This window comes from Moschus berezovskii, chromosome 19 (genome assembly GCF_049115385.1).
Source record: "Moschus berezovskii isolate FMDL1 chromosome 19, NW_MosBer_1.0, whole genome shotgun sequence".
NCBI lineage: Eukaryota > Metazoa > Chordata > Mammalia > Artiodactyla > Moschidae > Moschus > Moschus berezovskii.
In genome coordinates this window covers 6,673,807-6,685,014 of record NC_142478.1, presented here as the reverse complement: position 1 = coordinate 6,685,014, position 11,208 = coordinate 6,673,807, and the positions used below count along the sequence as shown (strand labels likewise).

General features: G+C 50.1%; 1 protein-coding gene across 1 annotated transcript in view; it reads left to right on the top strand.

Moving 5' to 3' along the window:
* The first annotated feature begins 7,123 nt into the window (after positions 1 to 7,123).
* DCHS2 (dachsous cadherin-related 2) overlaps positions 7,124 to 11,208 on the top strand; it is a 326,960-nt gene continuing 322,875 nt past the window's right edge. The window contains exon 1 of the mRNA XM_055405366.2: positions 7,124 to 9,364. Within this exon, the coding sequence (XP_055261341.2) occupies positions 7,352 to 9,364 (2,013 nt within the window). The 5' untranslated portion in view covers positions 7,124 to 7,351. The remainder of the gene's footprint in view (positions 9,365 to 11,208) is intronic.

Sequence of the window (11,208 nt, the reverse complement as noted above, 5' to 3'; positions counted from 1 at the left end):
TGTGTGTGTGTGTGTACCAAAGACAAGTCAAAAAAGTCAGATTTTAAAGGCTATGTGTTTGAACAGGTTTGACCGGCCTTTGGAGGCCATCTGGGACCTGGTAAACGGAGTGGGGAGAAGTTGGTATGCCTTACCAGTTACTGGGAGGGATAATAATTTAGGAGAGAGTGAAAACTTGGGAAAAACTGGGCAGGAATTACTTTAGCTAGGGCTTCTGTCTCAGGCTTACTGATACCATAATCTTCAAATGTAAGGAGAACTTTAGCATGTAACTCTTACATTCCAGCTTCTACTAGATTTGAAAAATATGATTTGATATAGTATATCCAAATCTACTTAATGATAAGCCGTGTTATACTTCTCCCCAACCACATGCAAATCTCCACTCCAGGTTCGATGCATGATACAGGATGCTCAGGGCTGGTGCACTGGGATGAACCAGAGGGATGGGATGGGGAGGGAGGTGGGAGGGGGGTTCAAGATGGGGAACACATGTACACCCAGGGAAGATTCATGTCAGTGTATGGTAAAACCAATACAATAATAATAATAAAAAGAAATTATTGACCCATTTTTCTCCATCTTCCCGAAGAACCAGAGGAAATAATTACACATTGATACCAAAAACAGAGACCAATACTCTATAAAATTAAATCATATTCTGCTGGGTTGAGAAAAGAGAATGGATATATATAGAATCAGTTCTCAAAACCAGAAAGAAGGAAAAAACTATCACTTATCTCTTTGGGATGGGTTATGTCCTAAGGTAGGGAGGTGTACTGGATTATCTAGCTTGTATTAGCTATCTGGACAAGATCCTCATCATGTCCAGGATCATGACTTTAAACCTTTGTGAAGGTTTATGTGTATGTGAAATGCAGACTTTGATATTAGACACTAAGTCACTTCCTTTTGTAAAGCTCTGCATTAGAGCTCTCCAGAGAAACAGAGCCGAGCAGGATGGACACTCAGGATCTCTAAGCCATAGTCTTGAGGCACAATCCCTCCTTCTCTGGAAAGCCTTAGATCTTGCTCAGAAGGCTTTCACCTGACTGCTGAGGTAAGGGCCACCACGTCATTAAGATTATCTCCCTCCTCATAGATCTCAATCACAGCTACGTGATACCTTTATAACAACATTTAGTCTAGTGGTTGACTGAAGAACTCAGATCCATGGCCTAGCCAAACTGCTGTATAAAATTCAACCCTGAATTAAACACTCCAAACACTCTTGAGTTCATCTTTTTAGAAAGATGGCATGTGAACCGAAGGTGGCAAGGGTCCTCCCTGCAGTCATAGCATCCTTCCTAACTTCAGAGGGTCTTCCCCTTGGGGAAGTAGAAGGGACGAAACCCCTCCATATTCCACACAATTCTCCTTGCTTGCCTTTAGTACCATTTCTAAATAGTTGGTTTCTTTCTGTTGAGTTCCGAAGGAGCCATTTCACTGAGGCTCTTCTCCTGTGCCATTTCACCATTTACCCAAGCACGTGTCCAAAGTTCTTTTTTTTTTGTAGTTCTCCCAGGTCTTTCAAAAACTCTTACTATCTCACTGTATGGATTTCAATGAGAACTCAGAAGGATGACAAGCATGACAGATTTGCATGAAGATGATAAATGAAGGTCAGAGAGATGATATATGACCAGTGAAGTTCCCAGAAAACCATGGACAACAGGTGTACCACCACTTATATACTTATACTTACGTGACTTTGATCAAGTTGTTTGCAGTGCCCTGAACCTCAGTGACTTCATCTGTAAGATGGGGATGATAATTATAATTCCTTTCCTGAAGGGTTTATGTGAGGTTCTTCAGGCCCTTACTATCTATTTAGACTATTTCACTATTACAAAGTGATGGACTATCTACAGACTGGGAGAAAAAGTTTTTGATGATGGACTTCCTGTACTACTTAAACCAAGAATCACCAAGGGAACATCTGCTATTTCTGCCCATGATAATTTCTGTTTATGACCCTAGGAATTTTATATTTTCCCTCTCCTAATACTCAAGGGGCCTAAGAAGTCAGAGTTTGATATTACTGATAATTCCCAAACATTTTACCCCAAACATGTACCCCTAAAACATTAATCACGCAAACAACAGAGGACAAGAGCAGTGGCATCTGCTGGATGCTCTCTGTGTGCCAGTCCACACACACTGTCTCCCTCAAGGCTCATAACATCCTTGAGAGCTAAATATTTTAATCCTTAGCTTAGAGAAGGGGAAATTGAGGCTTATCAAGATTGAAATAACGTGCCCCAAATTATAGAACAGAGCCAGTGTGGCCCAGCTTCAAAACCCAAATCATTGCTAGTTATACCCTGATGTTTCTCTCAAGAGGGTCAGATCTGGACCTGGTTCTTGCAGGCTGTTCACTCCTGTGCTATATAAAATTACTTTTTGCATATTTGAGAAATACTTTTATTTCTTTTACTTAACTAAATTGAATTCTTTATTCTAGAAGGCTGCTCAGGAATTCAATAAAGGACACTGTGAAATGGGCTGCTGCTGCTAAGTCACTTCAGTCGTGTCCGACTCTGTGCGACCCCAGAGACGGCAGCCCACCAGGCTCCCCCGTCCCTGGGATTCTCCAGGCAAGAACACTGGAGTGGGTTGCCATTTCATTCTCCAATGTGTGAAAGTGAAAAGTGAAAATGAAGTCACTCAGTCGTGTCCGACCCTTAGTGACCCCACGGACTGCAGCCAACCAGGCTCCTCCATCCATGGGATTTTCTAGGCAAGAGTACTGGAGTGGCTTGCCATTGCCTTCTCTGGTGAAATGGGCAGGAGACCTTGAATTGTACATGATGAAAGAGAAGGTCTAAAAACAAATGGGAAAATAGGTGTTTCAAGTTCCTGATTTCCCATTTGTTTCTAAACTAAACCACTGTTTACAGTGAATTTATCAGTGAAAGCTGTGGAAAAAATAGATCCTTTTCCTTAATTTTTAGACTCAAGTAAATATTTGATAATGATATCGTTAGCCAAATAAATTGAAGACGTTCAAAAATAAGTATGAAGTTCCACCGAATGTGCAAAATGAGTAAACTGAGAAGATACAACTCACCACAATAAAAGATCTCACACCAATTAATTCTGAGTTATGGCTTCAACCCCCTCCCCCTTTCAGTGACTCATCTTTCCATCTATGCTTCAGTTCAACAACCATCCATCCAGTCATCCATCCGACAGACATTTAGTGAATAAAGTCACACTATGGTAGTACCGTTCTACTCTTGCCTGGAAAATCCCATGGATGGAGGAGCCTGGTAGGCTGCAGTCCGTGGGGTCACTAAGGGTTGGACACGACTGAGCGACTTCACTTTCACTTTTCACTTTCACACATTGGAGGAGGAAATGGCAACCCACTCCAGTGTTCTTGCCTGGAGAATCCCAGGGATGGGGGAGCCTGGTGGGCTTCCGTCTATGGGGTCACACAGAGTCGGACACGACTGAAGTGACTTAGCAACAGCAGCAGCAAAGTGCCTGAAGAGGGTTGAGATTACAATAATAAACAAAAGAATAAAATAAACTAATTTCAGGCTCTGATAGACACTGTGAATGAAATCTAATATAAGGATGCAGGGTTTAAGGTGGAGAAGCTACTTGAGTTAGGTAGGGTGGTGAAGGAAGGTCTCCAAACAGCTGGTATTTGAATTGAGACCTGAGTGAGAAACAGCCAGATCTTCACAAATCAGAAGAACTCCCAGGCACAGAAAGGGAATCACAATTCAAATGTACAAGCCATCTTAGTCTGCTCGGGTTGCTGGAACAAAGTGCCATAGACTGTTGTTGTTCGGTCACTCAATTGTGTCCAACTTTTTGTGACCCCATGGATTGCAGCATGCTAGGCTACCCTCTCCTTCACTATCTCCCTGAGTTTGCTCAAATTCATGTCCTCTGAGTCACTGATGCTGGGGTGGGGGTGGGGGTGGGGTCACTTATAAACAACAGACACTTGTTTTCACAGTTCTGGGGGTTGGAAGTCTGAGATCAGAGTGCCAGCATGGTCGAGTTCTGGGGCAGGACCTCTTCCCGTTTGTGGGCCATTGGTTTTTTCTACCATCACGTGTTAAGGAGCAGAGAGCTTCAGGTCCTCTCCTCATTCACTTAAAGGCGCTAATCCCATGACCTCAAGTAATCTAATCATCCTCAAAACTTGCCTCCTAAAGCCATCACACTGGGCAGGGGACAGGATTTCAGTACATGAATTTTGAAGGAGACCCAAGTGCTCAGTCCACAATAGGAACTAAGGTCAGAAAGAAGGCAGTAGAGCTGGATGTTCAGCTGTGAGGCCAGAAGGGTGGACAGCACCATGCTAGGTAGAGTCCTGCACTGTTTGAAGGGAGTCTGAATTAAAATCCAAGTATAATGGAAATATATTGACAGGTTCTAAGAGGGAAGGGTAGGGTTGAGGTGTGCATGACATGATTTGAGTTAGTTTTAAAAATATCAGTCTGGATGCTTGCTTGAGGATCACTTACAAAGAGACAGGGGGCCTAGTGAGGGTGAGATTTCAGAGACTGAGGTTAAAGGAGACTAAAGACTGCTAACAAATCTCAATGGAAAAGAGATACATTGGTGAAGAGACACTGAATTTGTTTCAATAATGTCTCCATACATGCGAAAGTGTCTGCTATAAAATAAATTTATTATTATTTTATCAGCCATAGGGATGATGGTGTGGCTATAGATTAGCAATTATATATACATTAAAAAGGCATCTTGCTGTAAGGGACTGCTGCTGCTGCTGCTGCTAAGTCGCTTCAGTCGTATCCGACTCTGTGCGACCCCATAGACGGCAGCCCACCAGGCTCACCTGTCCCTGGGATTCTCCAGGCAAGAACACTGGAGTGGGTTGCCATTTCCTTTTCCAATGCGTGAAAGTGAGGTCGCTCAGTCGTGTCCGACTGAGTGACCCCATGGACTGCAGCCTACCAGGCTTCTCCATCCATGGGATTTTCTAGGCAAGAGTACTGGAGTGGCTTGCCATTGCCTTCTCCAGTAAGGGACTGCTACTCAGGGCTTTTGCTGCTGCTGCTGCTGCTGTGTCACTTCAGTCGTGTCCGACTCTGTGTGACCCCATAGACAGAAGCCCACCAGGGTCCCCCGTCCCTGGGATTCTCCAGGCAAGAACACTGGAGTGGGTTGCCATTTCCTTCTCCAATGTGTGAAAGTGAAAAGTGAAAGTGAAGTCGCTCAGTCGTGTCCGACTGAGTGACCCCATGGACTGCAGCCTACCAGGCTTCTCCATCCATGGGATTTTCTAGGCAAGAGTACTGGAGTGGCTTGCCATTGCCTTCTCCAGTAAGGGACTGCTACTCAGGGCTTTTGGTGCTCCTTAAATGTCTTCCCTGATGGCTCAGTGATAAAGAATTCACCTACCAATGCAGGAGATGTGGGTTCAATCCCTCGGTCAGAAGATCTCCTGGAGAAGGAAATGGCGACCCACTCCAGGATTCAGTTCAGTTCAGTCGCTCAGTCGTGTCCGACTCTCTACGACCCCATGAATCACAGCACGCCAGGCCTCCCTGTCCATCACCAACTCCCGGAGTTCACTCAAACTCATGTTCACAGAGTCGGTGATGCCATCCAGCCATCTCATTCTCCGTCGTCCCCTTCTCCTCCCGCCCTCAACCTTTCCCAAGCATCTGAGTCTTTTCTGGTGAGTCAACTCGCCAGGAGGTGGCCAAAGTATTGCAGTTTCAGCTTTCCTGGGAAATCCCATGGATAGAGGAGCCTGGCGTGCTACAGTCCATCAGGTATCAAGAGTCAGACGGGACTTAGGGACTAAACAACAACAAAGTAGAGGAACAGTATCTAGGAAATTAAGCCTTTCCTCTGGCCTAAATGCAAAATTGCAGAAACCATTTGCTAAATATGGCAAGCCATCCTTAAGAGGGCAGAGTCTTTCCTTGGGCATTTTTTAAGAGAGGCAATTTATGCATTTTTACCTATTATTACGGATAATTGAAGGGAAACTCCCAACTATGGCAATTCATTGATAATCTCCGGCTCAGACACAAGCTATTTTGAAAGTGGTATCAGTAGTTGCTCCGCCTACAAACTTCCCTGCTCAGCGGCGATGGTGGAACTTGGGAAGGTGATGGCCTCGGCTACCCCGTCTTTCTGCCCATAAATCAGCATCGTATACCATCCTGGAAGTGTTGTGATGGCGCTGAATGCATAAAAAGTGTTCGCAAGTCGAATCTATTGTCCTCAATGCCGGTAGCAGAGGGGAGTGATAAGTCGCTCACAAGTCGCGCCGAGTGGGAGCGCGGCATAATAAAGCTTGGTTTGCACCATGTGTGTCACAGATTTCTCGGGGTTTCTCGAAGGTTTTTCCAAGTTCCGCCTTTTCCCCCTTTGCAGTCATTCCGGCCCCAGCTGTACATCAGCCTCGACTCCGTCGGTCCTTCCGCTGGGGACGAGTCTTCCTCGCCATATGGAGAACACAAGTTTGGCTCTCCAGTAATGATAACCCCTCGCCCTCTCCGCTCGGCAGGGGCTCCCCAGCGTCAGGCCGGCTGCAGAGCCAGTCTCAGGGACGGAGCGGGGAGGGCTGCGCCCGCACCTTCCCCACCCCTAGCGCCACTTTCTCGCCTAGCCCAGCCTGCGCGATCCCCACCCGCCCCTCGGTCCCCACCTCCGGCTCCTCTCGCGTTTGCTCTCCTCTCCGCCGCCCCCAGCCTGACCGGGAACGTGCCCAGCTGCAGCTGCGCCTAGCAGGTGGGAGCTCGCCCGAGCGTGCGGCCGCCTCCCGGCGCGCGCAGGAGAGCCGGGGGGAGGCTCGCGGTTCCCTGCGCCCCGAGACGCGGCCGCCCCGGAGCCGCCGACTGCGTTGCAGTCGGATCCGCCTCTCCCTTCCCCCCTCGCGCTCCAGCCCCGCGCCCTCCCGCCCTTACCTTACCCTCTTCCCCGGCTCGACCCCCAGCTTCTCCGTGTGTGCGCGATTTAAATAATTTCATCCTTTTTGGCAAAGGAAATAATGCACCTGACTTTACCAGGGGGAAACAACCAGCCGAGCCGAACAAGGAACAGATGTCAAAGGAATAAAAGGAGAGAGAAAAAGAGATGAGACTTGTGTAAAGAGATCCAGAGGCTCAAAAGGTGGCTGACAGCGGCGGAAGCCGCTCGAGCTCCCCTGGCCTGTCTGCACGAGCAGCGGGCGGAGGACGTCTTCACCAGTTGCAGATGTAACCGCGGGAACTCCTGCGTCTGTCGGTTTGTTTGCCAAACAAAGTCTTTTCTTCTTTGGCTCAGACACCGAAGAGGCTCCTGGATTTTTCTGCCACTCCGCCACAAGCTAGCAGTTACCCGGGAGCCTTCCCAGGGAGCTGGCGGAGACATGAGCCCTTCAGGGCGGAGGATGGGTGCAGGGCGTCCAGCCTGGAAGCGCCTCCTGCTCCCTGGAAGCGGAGGGTCACCCCGCAGGCGGCTGGGCGGCGGCGCCGGGGCACAGCGCTTTCTGCTCGGGCTCTGCGTGCACGCGTGGCTGTGGGCGGCCTCGGGCTCGTCTGCCCAGCTGTTCAACCTCAGCCTTTCCGTGGACGAGGGCCTTCCTCCGGACACTCTGGTCGGCGACATCCGCGCGGGGCTGCCGGCCTCGCAGCAGCAGGAGGGGGGCGGCTTCTTTCTGTCGGAGGATTCCGAGGACTCTCCGCTGCTGGACGACTTCCAGGTGCACCCGGACACAGGCATTATCCGCACGGCGCGGCGCCTGGACCGCGAGCGGCGCGACCACTACAGCTTCGCGGCCGCCACGCTGCTGGGCGCGGTGGTGCAGGTGGAGATCCAAGTCAACGACGTGAACGACCACTCGCCCCGCTTTCCTCTGGACTCGCTGCAACTCAACGTCTCCGAACTCAGCCCACCAGGTACCGCCTTCCGTCTGCCAGGCGCCCGAGACCAGGACGCTGGGCTTTTCAGCATACAGGGCTACACCCTGGTGCAACCGTCCAACCTGTCTGAGGACCCCGCAGGACCTTTCTTCCAGTTGCGCTACGGGGCCCCGGGGTCGCCACCGTCTCCGCCGTCCTTGTCGCCACTTGAGCCCCTAGACCTGGTGCTGCTTCGGCGCTTGGACCGAGAGGCGGTGGCGGCACACGAACTGCAGATCGAGGCTTGGGACGGCGGTCTCCCGCGGCGCACGGGCCGCCTGCGAGTGGAACTGCGCGTGCTGGATGAGAATGACAATCCTCCGGTCTTTGAGGAGAGCGAGTACCGCGCCGCGGTGCGCGAGGACGCCCGGCCGGGCACCGAGGTCTGTCGCGTGCGCGCCACCGACCGCGACCTGGGGCCCAACGGCCACGTGCGCTACAGTATCCGCTCCCGGCAGGCGCCCGGGGCAGGTGGTAGCGGCGGGACGCTGGGCGACGCGGCCCACTTCGTGGTGGAGGAGCTGAGCGGGGTGGTGCGGGTGCACAGGCCCCTCGACCGCGAGGCCCAGGCCTGGCACCAGCTGGTGGTGGAGGCCCGCGACGGGGGCGCCGAGCCCGAGGTCGCCACCGTGCGCGTGTCCATCGCGGTGCTGGACGTGAATGACAACCCGCCCGCCATTCATTTGCTCTTCCTCACCGAAGGAGGCGCCGCGCGCGTCTTCGAGGGCGCTCGAGTCGGCGACTATGTGGCTCGGGTCTCGGTGTCAGACGCGGAAGGTGACCCAGAGAAGGAAGGGGAGGCTGCCGGAGAGCTCAGTGGAGGCCTCGGAGTCGGGAGCGTCTCGCTGACCTTGGAGGGCGGTGAGGGAGCCTTTGTGCTGCGCTCCGGAGGCTCCCCAGGAGTATTTTTCATTTGCGTCGAGGGGCCCCTAGATAGGGAGAGCCGAGACTTGTATGATTTGCGACTGGTGGCCACGGATGCAGGGTCCCCGCCGCTGAGCACCGAGGAGACGCTGCTGCTCCGGGTTGCTGACCTCAATGATCAGCCGCCTCTCTTCAGCCAGGAACATTACTGGGCCTCGGTGTCCGAGGCCTCGGCTCCCGGCACGGCGGTCTTGTGCGTCAGCGCCTCCGATGCAGATGAGCCTGGCACGGATCATGCCAGGCTGCGCTACGCTCTGCTCCCTCTCCCCGCTCTCTGCAACCCAGAGGCTCCGAGGCCCCCTGCTGAGTGTGGACCGTCCTTCAGCATTGATCCAGAGAGTGGTGTGATCAGCACCACCCGGAGCCTGGACCGAGAGGCCCAGGAGGCCATAGAACTGAGAGTGGTGGCCCACGACCTCGGAGAGCCCCCGCTCTCGGCCACCTGCCTGGTGAGCATCGCCGTGGACGACGTGAATGACAACGAGCCCGTTTTCCTGAAGCAGGTGTACAACGCCACGCTTCCGGAGCACGCGCCAGTTGGGCACTGCTTTCTGCAGGTGAGGCATCAGGCCTGCGGATCAAGGGGAGGTCTGGGAAGGGATACAGAAGCTGTAAGTTCAGAAAAGATTTTTTGTGTGTGTCCAAGCTCAGAAAGCAGAGGACATGGGGTCTGGTTCCTGCTTTGCAGGGAGATGAATGGGTGCCCTCCCAGCATCTGACCTTCTGCTGGGGCTTGAACTGAATGGTCGCTTAAGATCTTTTCTGCTTCACATGATATATGAACCTTGATTTTGCCTATGGAATTCTGATCTCCCTCTGTCTGGATCTGAGCACCCAAATTGGTTTGGGAGGAATCACCCATTCTCAGTTTTGCTTCTGAACAGTGTGCAGATGGCAGTGTTGTGTGTATTTGAACATCATCATGTGTGCACTGGGGGAGGAAGGTGGCCCTCACATGTCAGTTTTTCAAACATGCAAGTGTGTGGCCTTAAACACTGAAACTCTTGAGTAACCATTTACAGGGACTTATAACACATTGTCCTACCTTCTTTGGAAACTTGTAAGAACTAGTTGAGGATACCAAGTCATTTTTACCAGTTTTACCAGACCTCCAATGATGTCTTCAAGACTCTGAGGAGGGGCAAGTTTCAATCATCCTTCATAAAATGGGTGATATCCTTTACAAATGGATCTCAGAATATTGTAATATGCGCCTTTTAGCAGTAATTCTTATGGCTTCCAATTTCCTAGTAGTTATCTGACGTTATCTAATGTGAAATAAACTGGATTTCCAAGACTGTTTTATTTACACCAAGATGATTTGAGTGAATAACTCGAACCTGAGAGGCTAACTAGTGATCAAAGCTGTAAAGTTCCATTTAGCTCTCAGGCTGGGTTGTTTTAAGACCTCTGTAGCTTATTTCTTGGTTCTTAGAGGGTGAGGCTTTAGGCCTTATAAGTCCTGTCTCAATAACCTTTAGATAATTTAAGATGCCACTATATTTTAAACATGAGTTACCTGAGTGGTTTGCTGTCTTTTTTTAATCCTTTGTATCTGTGGTTACATTAGATAAGTGGTATAGATAATAATCTCTACCACTTTCTCTGGCATGATTGGCAGCTCATTAGTTGCTAGGTAATTAAAAGAAGGCTTGAAAATCAATGAATGCTTGCTGCTGAAAGAGAAAAATCTGTGATTGCCGGTGGAAGTTTATTTACATCTCAAGCAGAGTCTGATACAATGCGGGTTGGCTGGTCCTTCTCCATCCAAGGTAGGGCCAGGCCTGGGGGTGACTTAGATCAGGCCCCTCAGTGTCCGGCTGGTCAGAGCCTAGCTGTATGGTGTACCACAAAGGTGGCTGACAAACAGAGAGGGGCACAAGCCTGCTGGTGGGACTGATCGGGTCTGCCACGGATGTGAAAAACTGAAGTCATCAGAGCTGAGAGATTGGACTAGATAATTTCTAAGATTTCTTTTATCTGAAAGAGCTTAAATGTCTTGGTACAAAACAGTACAACTTGACTTTATTTGAAGGAAAATAAACAGGGTGGATTAATTGTAATTCCTTTGACTAGAATCTTTTTAAGATTGTGAGGTGACTGTGCCATGAGGTGTGAGTTTATCCCATTATTATGACTTGATATGTGGATATGGATCCATTACGGTGAACTGAACTTGGCTCAAATGTAAGATTGCATCTTCAATCAAAAAAAAACAAAACCAAAAAACAACAAACCTTCAGGTTACCAAGTATTGCTGTAGGTATTGATAGTATTAAATGGTGCTGATTAGAGTTTCTAGAAATTCCAACAATCCAGACCCTCTAGATTATAGCGACCCGCTTATGCATAGCCCTCCGGCGGCCTCGCCGCAGCAGCTGTGTGAACTTTCTGCACTGCG